This window comes from Schistocerca cancellata, chromosome 11, assembly GCF_023864275.1.
Source record: "Schistocerca cancellata isolate TAMUIC-IGC-003103 chromosome 11, iqSchCanc2.1, whole genome shotgun sequence".
NCBI lineage: Eukaryota > Metazoa > Arthropoda > Insecta > Orthoptera > Acrididae > Schistocerca > Schistocerca cancellata.
Window position 1 is genome coordinate 74508567 of NC_064636.1, and position 20021 is coordinate 74528587.

Genomic DNA, 20021 nt, shown 5'->3' on the forward strand with positions numbered 1-20021 from the left:
TAACACTAAACAGGTATCGCTGTTATATTTTAATTGTATTCAAAAGCATGTTACTACTATTATGACCGACCAAATCTTAACAAATCGCGCGGCATGTGTTTTTAACGATAACGTTACGCTATTCAAGTTCCGTTACAGCTATCTTAACTCGTAATGTTACAGTTTGTTAATGTAAACTTTAACTTTGGTAGCAACAGCGTTTAGCTGAAAGCTAAATATTGCTGCCCTTCCTCTTACGGCTAGCAGAACAGTGGTTTAAATCATTTGCCCCTGCCGCAAGGTGTGTGTGTGTGTGTGTGTGTGTGTGTGTGTGTGTGTGTGTGTGTGTGTGTGTGCGTCTTAGAGAGAGAGAGAGAGAGCAAGCACTCTTTAAGCTGTGGAACCCACTGACATTTACCATTCTCTGGGGCAAGTCTCAAGCTTGCTGCATCTGCTAAGACATGCCTTTATGTGATTGTCTTCTCCTGTTTTGCCTTATAAAAGTTACTAGGCCATGGATGGAGTCACCAGTTAATTTTCTGAAGTGTAGACTTCTCCCCTGGAACAGCTGCCCAGACCATCTACAATTTGCAGGGCTCCAATGTTACGGTTTTCCTCTGATGACATAAACACCAACACGTGCGCCTCTGATTTCTATCTTGGAGTGCCATAGTTGGCTTCCAACAGCCTTAAGCCTAGTTTACACGACGACACTAGGTTGCAGGCAACTGCGCTACCGGCCACTGCACATGCGCGCCGCGCGTTTGCGCAACTCGTCGGTGAAACTAAACACTTTCAGCTAGTCCCAACTTTGGCGACACTGGTGGCACGAGTTTTGAAGTTGTGTGTGTTCGTAGAGTGTAGACAAACTGAAATAAGAAGTGGGGAACGGAGAATAATGTTCACTTTTGGATATCTTTGCTTTGTATAGGTGTTCGTGGGATTTCAGTGATGCCGATTACAAAAATATGCAATATATTGCTGCCACTGAGACAGTCGTGTGCGATCGTAACACAGATGGTTTGTCAATGTCTGAGCTGCAGGGCAAAATTTATTGAGTTTGGAGCACATATACAACTGAATTAAGTAAAATTCAAGCAAGTGTAATTGTAGCTGTGGCAACCCTCTCGTCTAAAAGACTAAAATTCCATTGTTAGAGTTGGCCAACTCTTTGTTAAGGAATAGTGTTGACAGGAGGGAAGGCTAAACTAATTCAAGAAGCTGCATTCTTTATTCAATATTCATCTATTCAAAACATTGCTGCAGTGCTTCCCATTCACATATGTTAGAATTTTGAAATGTTGCCACTGTACAGATCTATCTTCTAGATAGTAGTCGGCAAACCATTCTCTTCTTAATGCGGCCTGCTTCGAATAATTGTTGTTGCTAATGTTAATAATTATTACTGTTAATGAAATAGTGTCATCGCCGGCCGTTGTGGCCGAGCGGTTCTAGGCACTTCAGTCTGGAACCGCGCGACTGCTACAGTCGCAGGTTCGAATCCTGCCTCGGGCGTGGATGTGTGTGATGTCCTTAGGTTAGTTAGGTTTAAGTAGTTCTAAGTTCTAGGGGACTGATGACCTCAGATGTTAAGTCCCATAGTGCTTAGAGCCATTTGAACCATTTGAAACAGTGTCATCACCAACTAGAACTGTACTTATAGCATGCAGAGGGTTCTCAGTTGTAATGCACGCAATATGATACGTAATTTCAGTTCTGGCGACAGTGCTTCGTGCATTACAGCATCTTTATTCCCTATCGCATGATTAACTCTATTTAGAAGAACCGTGAACAGTTCTGGCAACATCCAAGATTATTAAGTCATCCAGTCACGAATCGAAACATGTTCCTTTTTTTTTTCTTATGCAGCGATTCCACGCAACAAGCTTTAACTCCATCACAACTTGTGCAACGTGCAGCTGCCAAAACTTTCATTTCAGACACGACTCTGGGACCGACAATGAAACCACTTGAGTGCAGCTCATTCCATGCAATATGTGGCACAACCCACTGTTGTCGTCTAGACTAGGCTTTAAGCTTAACCGTGTACAAGTAAATACGAGACATCAGTTATACTTACCCGCTGTTGCTCATTCTAGTAATACTGCATGTGCCTACAGTTGTGCGGCGGAAGACCATTTACGAGTACCACCGGGTGGCGTTCAACCACGAGGACATCCAGAACGGGACAGTGATCGTGCTGAGCGCACTGCCCACCTGCCGCTCGGCCCCGGACTGCGTCACCTGTCTGACCGGCGTCCAGAACTTCCAGGTCAGTGGTTAGCAGAGGCTTTCGGGAGCAGTACCTCACCTGTTAGCGAGATGGGCTTTCTCTAGAATCTCGAATGCTGTTCATTTGAGCTTCAAGAAGGTGCGGCCAACGTGTGGTTATCAAATATTGTTGTTATTTTACATGTACATTTGAAAAATGTCAATTCACTTTCATTACCAGAAAAGCTACAGTTGTCCAATTTTTGCATATCCCACGAAGCCAAACAGACAGTTTTCATTCCAACCTAAGATTTTCAAAGTTGAATTGTTTGTAGAGCGATTTTTATCAGGATGGCATATGTGGAAAAGTATAACAAATAAGTATCAAAACACATTTATACCTATGACTGTGATAAACGTGAAATTACAAGTTTCTGGTAATACATAAAGGAAAGTGGGACTGCAGCTGGAAGTGAAATCACATCTACCTTATTTACTCGAATCTAAGCCACACTTTTTTTCCGGTTTTTGTAATCCAAAAAACCGCCTGCGGCTTAGAATCGAGTGCAAAGTAAGCGGAAGTTCTGAAAAATGTTGGTAGGTGCCGCCACAACTAACTTCTGCCGTCGAATATATGTAGCGATTCACATGCATGCTTTTCAGGCACAAAGATAAATACTGGCACCAAAACCTCTGCGTCAGTAAATAAATAAAAAAAAAAGGTGGAAGACGAAATTTTTTCTCCGCCGCGAGTTTCGACCACTGCATTTTGATACATTATCCAACGAAGTAAATACAAATTCCGTATTGTTTGTCTTCGAATGTAGCAACATTTCAATGTACTGTACTACGAAAATCCGACTGGCAAGACTGTTTGGGATGTTTGTCAATATGGCCAACTCTACATTCTGAATTTTTTCTACCTATGAGAAGAGATGGTTGCTAATAGGAACTTTTATGAATTGTGAATCACATGCAGTATTCTCTTCACCATAAGAATAATACGTATATAAACATTTTGCCATGTATTCTTTCATGTTTGCTGCTATCTCATTTAAATCCTGTCTGCTTAATAAACTACGAAACTAGAGTGAGACAACAGCAAACGCCGAAGAATTTACATATCATTTCATGTTTATATTCGTATTATTCTTATGCCTAATAGTGATACTGTCAGAAATGAAGCACGTCAATTGACTAGATTTTTAAATCTAAGATGACTAATTTCTGTGCAGAATGTTATGTACTAAAGACGTCAGCAAAGATTTTCAAACAGAGAAAAATTTTCGCTAAACTCTCGTTCAGAACATCTCCTATCATACGCAGTCTATTATTTGGTTCTTGTTGATCGTCAAAGAAAGCAACAGTGTTAGTAACAACAAATAGCAGTCTCTTGCCATTGTTTCGCTAATGAGACGATTCCTCTCTTTTTCTTTTTTTAATTGTAAGCGGCGGTAGTGCGCACAAAAGCAAGCCATGCCGCAAGCGGCGACAGGCCGTAAACACTGATTATCAGAATGCGACAAACAGTGCATGACACAGTACAGTAATGCATTTTCAGCTTAGAGTGACGTAAACACCTATAACAAAGAGAACGGCACTTATCGGATCAAAGAAAAATAAGCAATCGATCCAAACCAGACGAAGCACGTGAAAAAGGAAGGGTACCCGTATTAAATATGGACGGAGCGCCTGACACACAGCAATGGCTACCTGGTAAAGCCTAACTGCTAAGCTTACTACGCGAACCAAACTACTGTAGCTGTATCGTCATTCATTCGACCTAAATTGTGTCTCATATTACAATGGACCAACTTTGTTTCGAATTGGAGGTGCGGCCTAAAACTTTTCTCCTCCCTTGAATTTAGAGTCTCATATTTCAGGTGTGGCTTAGATTCGAGTAAATACGGTACATCAACATTTATACTCTGCTAGCCACCTAACGGTGTGTGGCGGAGGGCACTTTATATGCTACTATCATTACCTCCGTTTCCTGTTCCAGTCGCGTACGGTTCGCGGGAAGAACGACTGCCGGAAAGCCTCCGTGCGCGCTCGAATCTCTCTAACTTTACATTCGTGATCTCCTCTGGAGGTATAAGTAGGGGGAAGCAATATATTCGATACCTCATCCAGAAACGCACCCGCTCGAAACCTGGACAGCGAGCTACACCGCGATGCAGAGTGCCTCTCTTGCAGAGTCTGCCACTCGCGTTTGCTAAACATCTCCGTAACACTCTCGCGCTTACCAAATAACCCTGTGACGAAACGCGTCGCTCTTCTTTGGATCTTCTCTATCTCCTCCGTCAACCCGACCTGGTACGGATCCCACACTGATGAGCAATACTCAAGTATTGGTCGAACGAGTGTTTTGTAAGCCACCTCCTTTGTTGGTCTACATTTTCTAAGGACTCTCCCAATTAATCTCAATCTGGCACCCGCCTTACCAACAGTTAATTTTATATGATCATTCCACTTCAAATCATTCCGCACACGTACTCCCAGATATTTTACAGAAGTAACTGCTACTAGTGTTTTGTTCCGCTATCATATAATCTATAGGATCCTTCTTTCTATGTATTCACAATACATTACATTTGTCTATGTTAAGGGTCAGTTGCCACTCCCTGCACCAAGTGCCTATCCGCTGCAGATCTTCCTGCATTTCGCTGCAGTTTTCTAATGCTGCAACTTCTCTGTATACTACAGCATCATCCGCGAAAAGCCGCACGGAACTTCAGATACCATCTGCTAGGTCATTTATATATGTTGTGAAAAGCAATGGTCCCATAACTCTCCCCTGTGGGAGTTCTTCGATAAACCTGGTAAATTTCTGCAAAAGATCGTAACATTTTTTTGCACCTTCGTAATCTTTATTATTCCAAGGATCATATAGAGAATTTCAACAGTGTTCAGCTTACATTTCGTTGTTGGTAGCCATCTGAATTTGTCAGTTTGTTGTCTGCGATTGAAAATGGATGTCATTAAACATTTTCCTTTGAAGGATTGGACTGCCGCAAAAAATCAAAGCAGATTTGGTTGAAGTTCATGTGGACTCCGCACCACCACTGAAGACCATTTATTTTTATAGTAATGAATTTAAACATGGTTGGACAAGCCCCGAAGCACACTCCGTCTGTCGAGCTAAGGTCACCACAAAGAAAACCATTAATTACATTTATGCTATGATAATGCAAGGCCACTGAACAAAAAATGATGAGATTGCTGAGACTGTATGCTTCACAACAGAGTGACTGCATTATATCCTGTACGGGGAATTGGTTACAAAGAAGCTATGTGCGAGGTGGGTGCCACGATTTCTCACAGTCCACCAAAAGCACATCCAGCACAACCTTTCAGCACATTGTCTGGCAATGTTTAACCACAGTCCACGAGACTTTGTGCTAATTTGTGACTGTTGATGTAGCCTGGATCCACCATTACACATCATAATCAGAAAGGCAGTCAAAAACAATGGACAAAAGTTGGTGAAAGTACACCGAAGAAGGCAGGGACCATTTTGTCAGATGGCAAGTCACTGCTTTTTTGTATTGCTTAGGAACAATGCTCATAGATTACGTGGAAAAAGCCGGAACTGTAACTGGGTCCTTTGAAAGTATCACTGTCTGAAAAAAGACCAAGGTTGGCCCACAAAGAAGGGCTTTTTCACCAGGATAATGCACCATTCCACACTTTGGGATAATGTGGTGAAACTGCACGAGTTGGTTCCTTGTCCACCCTATTCACTGGACTGACCCCCCCCCCTCCCCCAAGTGATTGCTTCTTGTTTGCTAACTTTAGACTTGGGCTTGCTGGGAAGAAATTTTCATCAAATGAGGAACTGATAGTTGCAGACATAGAGTATTTGAACCATTTGCATAATATTTTTTCCTTGCAGTTTTAACAGGTTTAACAAACCAAACGTTGAACATTTGTGTGAGATATTTCAAGAGTGCTTTGGCACATCACTTATCAATGTTTTCATATTCTATGAAGTTTCCTATGACGTATGGATCCCACTGAATACAAATTATGTACAAATCAGTAGAATTGCTAAGGAGTGTAGCATTGTTACAAAACAATGTCAGCGGTACATAAGAAAATACAGTTGACGGTTCAGACAGAAAAGACAATGATTTGATCTGATTTTCATGAATCGACGCACTGTGCCATCTATAACCACATGCCATCCCTGTTGATCGCTCATAGCCTTCTATAAGGTGTATCACGCAATTAGTGGTGTAAACTTGTAGGGTTGAAATTACACGATACTAGAAGCAAAAACGGCTTCAGTCAAATGTAGGTCCTCAGGTGAACCGTTTGCGAGATCATGGTGCCTTAGTGGCTACCAGCCACCACTGACGTGATTCTGTAAATGTCATACCAGTTTGGAAAATGTAACAATAATGTACAACATTTAGAGAAGTTGCTAGGGATATTTCGGTTGAACTCCAGCTGTTTTGAATGAACAGAGCAACATGTACATGATGTACTTGTAGTTAGATGTTGTGTTCCATACATTGAGTTTGTTTAACAACAATGTACTCGTGATCACTTAGAATGTCTCACCACACTATTCACTGAGAATAATCGCTGATGTGGAGACTCGAGCACAGTATGTGTGTTGGAGCTCATCTGACTCCAACATTGTGATAATTGAACAGAGAATCGCGAGTGAACCCTGTTTCATCTATATAAATAAAAATGAAATGCTGTTCATTGGTAAGCGCATCAGTTGAGAATGACTGGAATGATTTGATTATTAAAAAAAGAAAAAAAGAAAAGATGTTTCATAATAGTCTGAATAAGATTTTTAGGAAAAGAAAAATTGGAAAAGTTGTCAGGAAAATTTGGGAAGACCTGAAAGTGCCTTTTTCTATGGATTTTTTTTATGAACTCAGGACCATAACTCAAGATTTTGGCAGTGGATATCTGTAATTCTTTTTATTTGTGTGATTGCTATGATCTTGGAAAAATTTTCAGGAAAAACGAGTATGGACAATTATAAAAGGAACACCGAAAATTCGGACAAGCTACAAAAATAAGAATTCTTGTATGCACTCCTAAATGTAACTGGCAAGAGCGACAACACATTTGATGCTCTTGTTTTGTTCATTATGCTTCCACGATGTAGATAACTTCACTGAATTTTTTCAGTGGGTTGGGGGAGTCAGGGCAGATATTTTGGGAAAACACATTCCAGCTTAAATCAAAATAAAATTTATTTGTTTCTACTTTCATGTTTTGCCATCTGTCGAGCAAATTGTATTTTATTTCTATCCCAATCCAAATTTATATTGCTGCTGTGTGTGCAAATTTCGTTTGATAGCTGATTGTCAAATTGTGAATAAAGCCAAATTTTTTGTTACATATTGATGAAAAATTGTTTGTTTATTTTCAGTTAAACCATAATTCTGTTCTAAGTTCATTGCAGTTTCATGAAATGAATTAAGTTTCGTCATTTGATCTCAAACAAATTTACAGATTTACATATGAAATAGTGTGAGCCTCAAAGTGACAAACGGTTATAGAGTAACAAAAAAGTGAGTAAATTTTCCGTATTCAGTGGAATGGTTTCACAATTGACACAACTGCATTGCAGTGCCATCAGTAAGACAAAGCAATTTAGATCGCAGAGCTCATAATGCTACACATATCCAGCATTTCATGGTTGTAAAGCAGGTAGGATACGCCTCGCATGCAAAATTTCCCATTGGCAAACTTCTGAAAGTCTCCTCCTCAGATTTATGCATGGCTACAGTTGTTAACAGATACAATGGTCATGCAAAAGCAAGTTTTTTAATTTTTTCTATATTTGCATGTATCTAATAGCTATTTGCAAAATGATAAGTTTATTGAATTTTGGACAGCTAACCAGTCTGTAAAACATCATTGTATAATGTAGGGTTGCCTGTAGCTCATTGTTGCATCCACTGACGGAATGTCTAGAACCAAAAATCCACCTCACTAACACACTGCACTCATTGGATGTGGTGGAGACCCACTTGACTGCAAAGCGTTGCTCTCCAAATACTACTGCGGCTCATTCCAGGAATTTGTGTGGCAAGTCTCCTTGTCGAGGTTCCTGGAGTATTGGACTGCTTCCACCTCCATATGCTCGAGCATAGGTGTATACCCGGGCCGGTGAAACACGTCGCTCGACAGCTCGCATGTTGTTGGCTACACTGCAATTGCGAGGTTGCAATAGCTGCCACCGCACATGCCCACAACTCCGAACTACTTTTTCTAAATGTAAGCTACAATCAACGTTTATTCGTAAGTGCAACAAAGTATGTTTTTCTAACAATGGGGAGAACGACGACTGAGACAAAGTGTTTGATAGTACATTAAACCGGGAAATAACACCTGAAGTTAATGATATCAAATAACACGCTATCCACACTCGTGGAAAGAAATAAAGCAAAACATACATAGCCTACCCGATTGCAGAGAGAAAAAGAACTAATTCTGTATACATTTACACTCACCAATTTACCGTATTTACTCGAATCCAAGCCACACTTTTTTCCGGTATTTTGTAATCCAAAAAACCGCCTGCAGCTTAGAATCGAGTGCAAAGCAAGCGGAAGTTCTGAAAAATGTTGGTAGGTGCCGCCACAACTAACTTTGCCGTCGAATATATGTAGCACTACACAGACATGCTTTGCAGGCACAAAGATAAATACTGGCGCCAAAACCTCTGCGTCAGTAAATATATTTAAAAAAGGTGGAAGACGAGCTTTTTACTCCACCCCGAGTTTCGATCACTGCATTTTTATACATTATCCAACGAAGTGAATACGAATTTCGTATTGTTCGTCTTCGAATGTAGCAGCATTTCAATGCACTACGAAAATCTGACTGGCAAGACAGTTTGGGATGTTTGTCAATATAACTCTACGTTCTGAATTTTTTCCTACCTGTGAGAAGAGATGGTTGCTAATAGGAACTTTTATGAACTGTAATAATAGAAGGAAACATTCCACGAAGGAAAAATATACCTAAAAACAAAGATGATGTGACTTACCAAATGAAAGTGCTGGCAGGTCGACAGACACACAAACGAACACAAACATACACACAAAATTCTAGCTTTCGCAACCAACGGTTGCCTCATCAGGAAAGAGGGAAGGAGAGGGAAAGACGAAAGGATTTGGGTTTTAAGGGAGAGGGTAAGGAGTCATTCTAATCCCGGGAGCGGAAAGACTTACCTTAGGGGGAAAAAAGGACAGGTATACACTCGCACGCACACACACACACATCTCCATCCGCATATACACAGACACAAGCAAACATTTGTAAAGGCAAATGTTTGCTTGTGTCTGTGTATATGCGGATGGAGATGTGTGTGTGTGTGTGTGTGTGTGTGTGCGCGAGTGTATACCTGTCCTTTTTTCCCCCTAAGGTAAGTCTTTCCGCTCCCGGGATTGGAATGACTCCTTACCCTCTCCCTTAAAACCCAAATCCTTTCGTCTTTCCCTCTCCTTCCCTCTTTCCTGATGAGGCAACCGTTGGTTGCGAAAGCTAGAATTTTGTGTGTATGTTTGTGTTCGTTTGTGTGTCTGTCGACCTGCCAGCACTTTCATTTGGTAAGTCACATCATCTTTTATGAACTGTGAATCACATGCAGTATTCTCTTCACCATAAGAATAATACGAATATAAACATTTTGCCATGTATTGTTTCGTGTTTGCTCGTATCTCATTTAAATCCTGTCTGCCTAATACACAACGAAACTAGTGACACAACAGCAAAAGCGGAAGAATATACATATGTCATGTTTATATTTGTATTATTCTTATGCCTAATAGTGATACAGTCAGAAAGGAAACATGGCAATTGACTAGATTTTTAAATCTAAGATGACTCTAATTTCTGTGCAGAATGTTATGTACTAAAGAGGCGTCTGCAAAGATTTTCAAACGGAGAAAAATTTTCGCTAAACTCTCGTTCAGAACTTCTATCATACACAGTAAATTATTTGGTTCTTGTTGATCATTATCAAAGAAAGCAGCAGTGTTAAGTAACAACAAATAGCAGTCTCTTGCCATTGTTTCGCCAATGAGACGATTTCTCTCTCTCTCTCTCTCTCTCTCTTTCTCTTTTTTTTTTATTTATTTATTTATTTTTTTTATTGTAAGCGGCGGTAGCGCGCACAAAAGCACCCCATGCCGCGAGCGGCGACAGGCCGTAAACACTCATTAACAGAATGCGACAAACAGTGCGTAACTCAGTACAATAATGAATTTTCAGCTCAGAGTGACGTAAACACCTATAACAAAGAGAACGGCGCTTATCAGATCAAAGAAAAATAAACAATCAATTCAAACCAGACGAAGCATGTGAAAAAGGAAGGATACCCGCATAAATACGGACGGAGCGCGTGACTCATAGCAATGGCCACCTGGTAAAGCTTAACTGCTAAGCTTACGACTCGAACCAAACTACTGTAGCTGTATCGTCATTCATTCGACCTAAATTGTGTCTCATATTACAATGGACCAACTTTGTTTCGATTTGGAGGTGCGGCCTAAAACTTTTCTCTCCCCTTGAATTTAGAGTCTCAAATTTCTGGTGCGGCTTAGATTCAGTAAATTTTTTTTTTTTCCTTGATTTAAAGTCTCATTTTTTAGGTGCGGCTTGGATTCGAGTGCGGCTTAGATTCGAGTAAATACGGTACATTGTCAATGGCGCAGTTCCATCCAGTTCTCCTTCACTGTCATCTGAATCGGCGCCAAAACCATTGTCGTCGTCGTCATTATTAAGAGAAATCGTTAACTGTTCGTTTCATTTATAATGCCATCTATAGTCTGTTTCTTTTATCAGTTTAGCAACATGGTCTACTTTTTTCCTGCATAAGGTGGCGTCTGCCGTAGAAAGACCTTCATGTAGCAGTCTTTCCACTTCTGTTAGAATAAAAGTCTTGTTGTTACTTCTGATGTACGCCTTGACTTCACTCCGAACCAATTTAATTGGATTATAATGACAGTGATAAGGCGGTAGCCTAATTACCAAGTGACCCTGTTCACTTGCAATTTCATCTACAACGTATTTAGGCATCACAGGCTTATTTTGTTTCACGAGCGAGTATGACAGCAGTTTTGTCGTGCTCATGTCCGCAGCAATGTCTCTCGCCTGCAACCACTGCACCGTAGTTTTTTTACGGTCAGTAGTGGTGCGAGTTTTAACGAAATTCACGGAATGGTACGGTGCATTGTCCATCACAAAAACTGTCTGAACACTAAACTGGAGCAACAAATTTTTAAACCACTGTAGAAACCGTGGGTGGTCCATATTCTCACGATAGTCACCAGTTTTTTTTTTTTTTTTCGATCGAAAAGCTAGAAGTCCTACAGGTACAAAGCCGTTTGACAATCCTGCGTGGGCCACAATTAATCGTGATCCTCTTCCTGTTGGCTGATGTCTGCTGCTATTTAGAGTATCGTCTGCCCAGCATTTCTCAACCGATTCTCCAGCGTCGACGCAGGTTTTGTTTAACCAGATGATTGAGTGTATGTCCTTTCCTACAATTTTGTGTAATAAAATGGAACGAGCTGCAATGACATGAGCTTTTTCTAGTAACAGTTTCTGTCCATCTAGCTTTTTAAAATGGAAGACTGTACTTTTTAATATCCTAAGTGATGTTTTCCCCCCCTGAGAAAAGTTAACTTTCTTTTAAAGAAATTACCAACTTTGCTATTGTGGGGTATTCTTTCCTTTTATAGTATCTGTATATGTGCCGACGAATTGCATTGGATTGGACAGAATCAATACCTGTAATAGGATGGGGCTGATTCTTTTTTGTGCCCGGAGTACTTAAAAAGACTGTTTCTTCCACAGGGGCTGTTGTCCACACTGTCTTGTAAGTGTTGAAGTAGCACCCCTTTTCTTATGACTGTTCTTTCACCGAGTCCTAGAGTTTTCAAGATACGCTCTAAAACTTTATCGGCAGGAATTGACGGGTGCCCACGAACAGAAACAAATTGTTTTTCTTGTTTGTAAATCTCGCGTGTTCTCCGTAGTAGTTCCAAAGCCTGACTATTTAATGACACTCCACGGCGCAATGGATTGTTGCTTGGTGAACGACATAGTTTTGGAGACATTGTCGTACAAACAAAAACTGTAGTCGAGGTGGTAACACAACACAACAGCAGGCATTCGCACGCTAAAATATGACGTTTACACGGAAGCCGGCAACGTGGTAGCGTCGACGCCGGAACTGGCTTTTGTTCGGTGCTGCTATTTGTTCAGTAGATGCGGTGCCTCCCATTCCTCACTTGTTTGTTAGTTATACTACCAACTCTACGGCGTTTGGGGAGTGACCTTGAAGTGACATGTTTCAGCGGCCCGGGTATAAATAGTGCTGGCCTGCCTGCACCTGCAGCAAATGCAAAGCTCCCAGTTCCTCAGATGTGTTGATGCATGCTTGTAAACATTTGAATCTCAGGGTGTCTTCAGGCAGGGTCTGCTTTTTGATAAGTGTGCAATCTCCTGTGCATTGCTCTTATCTCTACCTTATGTGAAGTACATACCTATGTACTTATGATTACTGTAATTTTCTATGTTACCACATACTTTAACACTGATGTTGCCCCGCAAACAACTGCCAAGTGTGTCTGTCTGCCTGTGTACTCTTCTGTGTTATCCACTCAGTTTACAACTTTGTTTCGAAAATATAAGCAGAGACCACACCACGGGCTAGCATGTGGTGTTTGCACAGGATCTTTTCAGTAGTGGCTGGTAATCACAAAGTCCCAATTACCTTGCAAACGTTTAATTTGTGGAGCTGTGTTTACTGAGACTTTTTTGCTTCTGCAATTGTGTACTTTCAACTGCATATGTTTACACCACTAATTATGATACACCCTGTATATTCACCCTATGGGATGCTGAAATTTTGTAGGTTTGTTAATTAATTGGTACACTTGTGGATATGTTAAAAAAATAACAGTTCCAATGTCTGGTACCAGGTATAAATATGGTGCTGTAAGCAGCCAGAATGTGGTGTGGCTGCAGGAAAAGGGTACCGGCGTGTCGGGATCAGAATGTACTGTTGGACTGTGGTAATTTCGAAGCCCGCTTTGATCTTTGAAAGAAGTACCACTCTATCAAAAAAGTGAGAAAAAGAGTGTGTGCGGTTACTACGGGGGAATTTACCTCTTCCATCAGCCGACGGATGGCAATGACACCCTGATCAGAGAGGTCTGACTGTCAAGCAGCATACTGTAAATAACACCACGGGAAGAATTCAGAATTCTATGGGCCTCAACACCAACAGGATAGCCGTGGAGAACGAAACGGTAAGCAGTTGTTGTGCTTGAGAATCAGAAGTAGTCTCCAAAAGCAAAGTGGGCATAAAGAAGATCAGGATTTCACAGGGCCAGCAATTACATCAACACCTTTCTGAATAATAAATTGGTTTATTGTGGCGAAGAACTGACTGAAATGCCATTCCATAAAGGAGGTCAGGATTTCACAGGGCCAGCAATTGCAACAACACCTTTCTGAATAATAAACTGGTTTATCGTGGCGAAGAACTGTCTGTCTTCCTCGTGAGAGACCACGAGGAACAGTGGTGCAGCTGGAAGGGTCTCAACCATTAGCCTCATTACATTTTACATTTCACAGATGTCGATTGTGAAGACGATTGGCTCATTGCGAGAAAATCCCCACGATTGTCAGCGTCTCCGAAGGCGTGCTCCTTCCAACTGGGAGGGCCCCTCCACAAGCCTTAGGAGATTGTTCACACCTCCCCAACACCTGACAGAGGGACTAATTGGAAATTTGGAATGGTAGCAGCTAAGGCACTCACCCCACCCTGGGCCCGGCTCGTACCACCGAGTACGTGCCAACCCCACCTGTCAATCTGGGGCTGGGAATTACGCATTACCCAGTCACCTGTTACACGACAGACGCACGGGCCGGCCTTCAGTAGCGCACGGGGAGGAAACGAAGTAAAGAAATGGGAACAAAAAACAGTGGTGACCCTATTCTTATGTGGGTGATGGACAATGCAGAACATTCCCAGTAACACCCCAGGCGTGTTTCCCGAGGGAAGGGAAAAAGAATAGCACGAGGATAGACAGGCAGCACGGACGGGAAATGATGCTTCAAAGGCAGGGACCCTGTGGTAGCCGAGCATGAACCCACTTAAGAGTGGCAGCCCCCTGGGGGCGATATTTTATTACGACAGAGATGCTGGCAAAGAATTTGAACAACTACTTACATGTTAAATTAAGATTTAATGACCCTGGGTTGTTAAAAATACTCATACTGTAAATCTGAAACTAAAATGTTACCCTTTTTATTCTCCTGAGTACTTTTCTTTTGTACTTCATTGTGTACATCACAGTGAGGCCCAATAAATTTACAGTCAATTTAAGTAGGCCTAATTATAATTGTACTAAAATTGTATTGTCATAACTAGTGTACTGGTTTTGGTTGTGAAAAATACATAAATATCAGGTGTAATGACCTAACCAGTGCACAAAGGCAGCTCATCTGAGACAGTACAATGTGGTTTCAAGATCAGATCATTTGGAAAAGTTCTTAACTGTTTTTTTACTCACCATATAGTGGAGATGCTGAGTCGCGTTAGGCACAACAAAAAGATTCACAGAATTAAAGCAAGTACACACACACACGCACACGCGCGTGCGCGCGCACACGTAAATGCAACTTGCACACGCATCTGCAGTCTGAGAGAGCTGAAACCACACTGTGAACAGCAGCACCAGTGCATGATGGGAGTGGCGACTGGGTGGGGGTAAGGAGGAGGGAAGCATAGTATGGTGGGACAGTGAAGTGTTGCAGTTTAGATGGAGGGCAGAGAGAAGGTGTGGGGGGGAGGGGGTAAGTAGTGGAAAGGAGAGAAATAAAAGGAATTAAAAGACTGTCATGCATGACAACCAGCAAGCTGTCTGTCCGCATGAACGGCCACCGACAAACTCTGGCCCAAAAAACAAGTGGACCACCCTGTTGCTGAACACGCTGCCAAACATGATACCCCTCATCTCGATGACCGCTTCACAGCCTGTGCCATGTGCATCCTTCCCACCATCATCAGCTTTTCTGAATGTGCAGGTGGGAACTTTCCCTGCAATACATCCTACGTTCCCGTAACCCTCCGGGCCTCAACCTTCGTCGGTCACTGTCCTCACCCATCCAGCCCCCTCCCTGTTCCCATTCCAGCACTACACAGCCGTCATTTCACCGCCACACCCAGTCTTTTAATTTCTTTTATCTTTATTTCTCTCCTTTCCGCTACTTACCCCCTCCCCCCTCCGCACCTTCTCTTCTACCCTTCATCTAAACTGCAACATTTCACTGTCCGCCACTCCCACCATTCTATCCCTCCTCCTCCCCGCCACAGCCTCCTCCTTACCCCCACCCAGTTGCCACTCCCATCATGCACTGGTGCTGCTGTTCGCAGTGTGGTTTCAGCTCTCTGAGACTGCAGGTGTGTGTGTGTGTGTGTGTGTGTGTGTGTGTGTGTGTGTGTACTGCTGACAAAGGCATTAATGGCCGAAAGCTTTACCGTATTTACTCGAATCTAAGCCGCACTCGAATCTAAGCCGCACCTGAAAAATGAGACTCGAAATAAAGGAAAAAAAAGAAATCCCGAATCTAAGCCACACCTGAAATTTGAGACTCGAAATTCAAGGGGAGAGAAAAGTTTTAGGCCGCACCTCCAAATCGAAACAAAGTTGGTCCATTGTAATATGAGATACAATTTAGGTCGAATGAATGACGATACAGCTACAGTAGTTTGGTTCGAGTTATAAGCTTAGCAGTTAAGCTTTACCAGGTAGCCATTGATTCAGGCGCTCCGTCCGTATTTATACGGGTACCCCTCCTTTTTCACGTGCTTCGGCTGGTTTGAATCGATTGTTTATTTTGCTTTGATTTGATAAGTGCCATTTTCTTTGTTATAGGTGTTTGCGTCACTCTTAAGCTGAAAATGCATTACTGCACTGTGTCATGCATTGTTTGTCGCATTCTGATAGTGCGTGCTTACGGCCTGTCGCGGCTCGCGGCATGGCTTGCTTTTGCGCGCGCTACCGCCGCATACAAAAAAGAGAGAGCGAGAGAGAGAGAGAGAGAGAGAGAGAGAGAGAGAGGAATCGTCTCATTAGTGAAACAATGGCAAGAGACGTTACTTACACTGCTGCTTTCTTTGATAATGATCAACAAGAATCAAATAATAGACTGCGTATGATGGAACATGTTCTGAACGAGAGTTTGGCGAAAATTTTCTCCGTTTGAAAATCTTTGCGGCCGCTTCTTTATTACATCAAATTCTGCACAGAAATTTGAGTCATCTTAGATTTAAAAATCTAGTCACTTGCCGTGCTTCATTTCTGACTGTATCACTATTAGGCATAAGAATAATACGAATATAAACATGACACGATACGTATATTCTTCCGCGTTTGCTGTTGTCTCACTCTAGTTTCGTAGTTTATTAGGCAGAAGGATTTAAATGAGATAGCAGCAAACACGAAAGAATACATGGCAAAATGTTTAATTCGTATTATTCTTATGGTGAAGAGAATACTGTATGTGATTCAAATTTTATCAGGTTCCTATTAGCAACCATCTCTTCTCACAGATAGGAAAAAATTCAGAACATAGAGTTGGCCATATTGACAAACATCCCAAACAGTTTTGCCAGTCAGATTTTCGTAGTACATTGAAATTAGGCTACATTCGAAGATGAACGATACGGAATTTGTATTTACTTCGTTGGATAATGTGTGAAAATGCATTGGTCGAAACTCGCAGCGGAGAAAAAAAGCTAGTCTTCCACTTTTTTTAAAAAAAATTATTTACTGACGCAGAGGTTTTGGCGCCAGTATTTATCTTTGTGCCTACAAAGCATGCCCGCGTAGCGCTACATATATTCGACGGCAGAAGTTAGTTGTGGTGGCACGTACCAACATTTTTCATAACTTCCGCTTGCTTTGCACTCGATTCTAAGCTGCAGGCGGTTTTTTGGATTACGAAAACCGGAAAAAAAGTGCGGCTTAGATTCGAGTAAATACGGTAATTGTGTGAATCTTTTCGACATGCCTATCATGACTCAGCATCGCCTCTACATGGTGAGTAGCAACTTTCCTTCTCTGGTATTATTACATTCCATCCTGGATTTTCCATTGTTTGATATAGTGTTTTTTTTTTTTTTATTAGGCTTCAATCAAAATTAAAAGTTATGCATTTGTGACTATTTAGAATGTCACATTTATATTCCGCACATTTAGAACACTAAGAGAATGAGGCTACACCAAAAAGAAGATTAGCTCTAGTCTCCATATTATCATGATGCAAGGTGAGTGCATTATGTTACAAAAAAAAGTGAAGCACCCAGAATTAAGGAGGAAAAGAGATAATACTTAATAGGTTAAGAGAGTATGTGATGTTATTTCAGTGATTTTAAAATAAAGCCATATTTACAAATGGCTAGGCAGCACAAACACGCTTCTCAGTATCATATTGCAACTCACTGAGGCCTGAATGCCTGAAATGATTCACTTGGGAGTGTGTCAAAGTTGTAGTCTCCTCTCCTGAGACAAACAGGCCCTGGCCCTGAAATGGGATTTAAGCTCAAGATGGTCCCACACGTTCCATTGGGGAGGGAGATGGCAACATTACTGGCCACGGCAATACCTCAGCATCGAGCACACGGTCCGTAGAAATGTGTCTTGCTGACAGATATTGTTCTGTTGAAGTGTGGAATCCCAATACTGTAGCATGTGAGAAAACGTACAAATGTCCACAATACTGTTTTGCCTCCAGAGACCCCTCAATCACTATCTGCCACAATTTGACATCTTACTCAGCGGCAAGGTGTAAATTCACTCTGGCTCTCGAAAACTTTAAAAGGATGAGACCTCTTCCCCGGTTGCTGCCACGTTCACCATCAATAGTCAGCAGGGTTAGAGCAGAACCCCTACTCATCGCCGAACACAGTGCGATACCGTTCGTCTGCAGTCTACGGAGTGGTAATTCCCTAGCTCATCTGCTCCTAGTCTCCAACCACTGGTGCAAAATGATACAATGTTGCAGGGAGTCCATTACTTCTTGTCAGATGATACCCACACGTGAAGGGGTCACAATGTGCTCGGCCCACAATACAGTAATTCTCCTCTGTCGCGGGCAGACATCGCCGGATGGAAACTTTGTGACGAATGTGCCTGCCCCCGCATCTTTGTGCAGTCCAACATCGGGCCACTGTCGCATCCGATTCTGCCACAAATCTGGATACTGCACATTTTGACCCAACCAGCCAAATGGAGACCCACAAACCGGCACCTTCCAAATACTGAAGTGCTGATAACACTGTCCCATACAAGAATGTAGTATCTCTGTGTCCTTCACAGTAATCACTGAACATCCGACGCTATTCGTGCCCCTTCCATACTCTACAGGCCTGGCAACAATACACACAGTCATCACTAATGCACTCTGCTGGCAGTTCTGCATAGGTTCTACCTGTTGGTGATAAAAAGTTAGACTGTGGTATAGACAGTACACAGTGTGAAGTGTTAAAGTTTGGGTTTGTACAGGAGGTGTGCACAGACAGCCAAATGGCAAGGTGGCCACTTGCAAAAAGCAGCAAATCCAGGTTCACAAGTCCCAATCGGACACAAATTTTCACGTCACCGACAGGTAGACTACCTGTACCTAAGATGGCGGACACAAAGTTATTCACATAAAATGAACTTATTTCAATCTAAATCTAAGAATCGGGGGGTGTGTCCAGACCCTTTCCAGTTTGAAGGATAGGGTACGACATTGTATCACTCTGATTACACCATATATGCTGTTAGCAACTGCCGACCGTGCCACGTTACAGATACAGCACGTTACCTACTCGGAATACCGTGTGAAACACACGTTTTAACTTGTGACTGTATCCTAATGAACGTGCCACAAACACCATTATCGTGTCTTCGATCATTCCTCCCCTTTTCCTGCAGCCACACCACGTTCTGGCTGCTTATAGCACCATATTTAAACCTGGTACCAGACATTCGAACTATTGTTTCAACCACACTCTAATGTCCAGTTGACGTCCGGCCTTATATGCAACCTGTGGTAGGTATGCACACGAGAGCGAGTGTCTGCCTCCTTGTCCCCGCTCTACCGACCGCAGTGGTGGCCGTGCCACCTCCTCCCGCGGTTGACCCCCGTATCTCGATGAGCGGGCCGTCCAGGAGATTCGCGTAAAATAAAAAGTTCCTTATCCGGTCCCTTGCAAGTTAATGCTAGTCGCACACCCTGCGTTCTACAGTGTGGCGTGTATAGTACTATTCTTGCTACATCTCGCTCTGTTAAGGACGTGGCCACGCAGACGTGCGACCTCAAATTCGGCTCTGAGGTTGTGAAACGACCCAGTCGAGGTAGCATTGCCGTCTCCTCGTCCAGATGTGCAACGAGCCGTCAGACTCTGGTGTCAAGTCACGAAGTCACCAGCTACACGACTGACGAGCCAGAAGAGGTGTACTCCTTTGAAGACTTCCTACGTGCCTCCATCCGGCTAACACCCGAGTCTTCCTCTGCTAACCGGAACGGTGCAAAGATGCCCAACAGAGCCGACGGTCTCCTCCTTCACTGGCTCGGAGAATCTCTTCGACGGTGTCGCCACGTGATACCTTCGTGTGGCCGGATTCCGTGCCACAGGTGCACACGATCGACTGTTTTTCTGCATCGGACTCGACAGACCGACAGCACGAGAAAACCGATGCTTCTGCAGACCTCACGGAGTAGGATCGTCCTGCCTCTGTGCCCTGTAGCAGCGAGTCTACGCAGGCTGGCACTCGGCAGACGCTGAG

The 20021-nt window shown here is 42.6% G+C and overlaps 1 protein-coding gene across 1 annotated transcript in view; it reads left to right on the forward strand.

Annotated features, from left to right (window-relative positions):
- Nucleotides 1–20021, forward strand: part of LOC126108551 (plexin domain-containing protein 1) — a 460969-nt gene that overhangs the window by 422473 nt on the left and 18475 nt on the right. The window contains exon 7 of the mRNA XM_049913837.1: nucleotides 2100–2251. Coding sequence (XP_049769794.1) covers nucleotides 2100–2251 — 152 coding nt within the window. The remainder of the gene's footprint in view (nucleotides 1–2099; nucleotides 2252–20021) is intronic.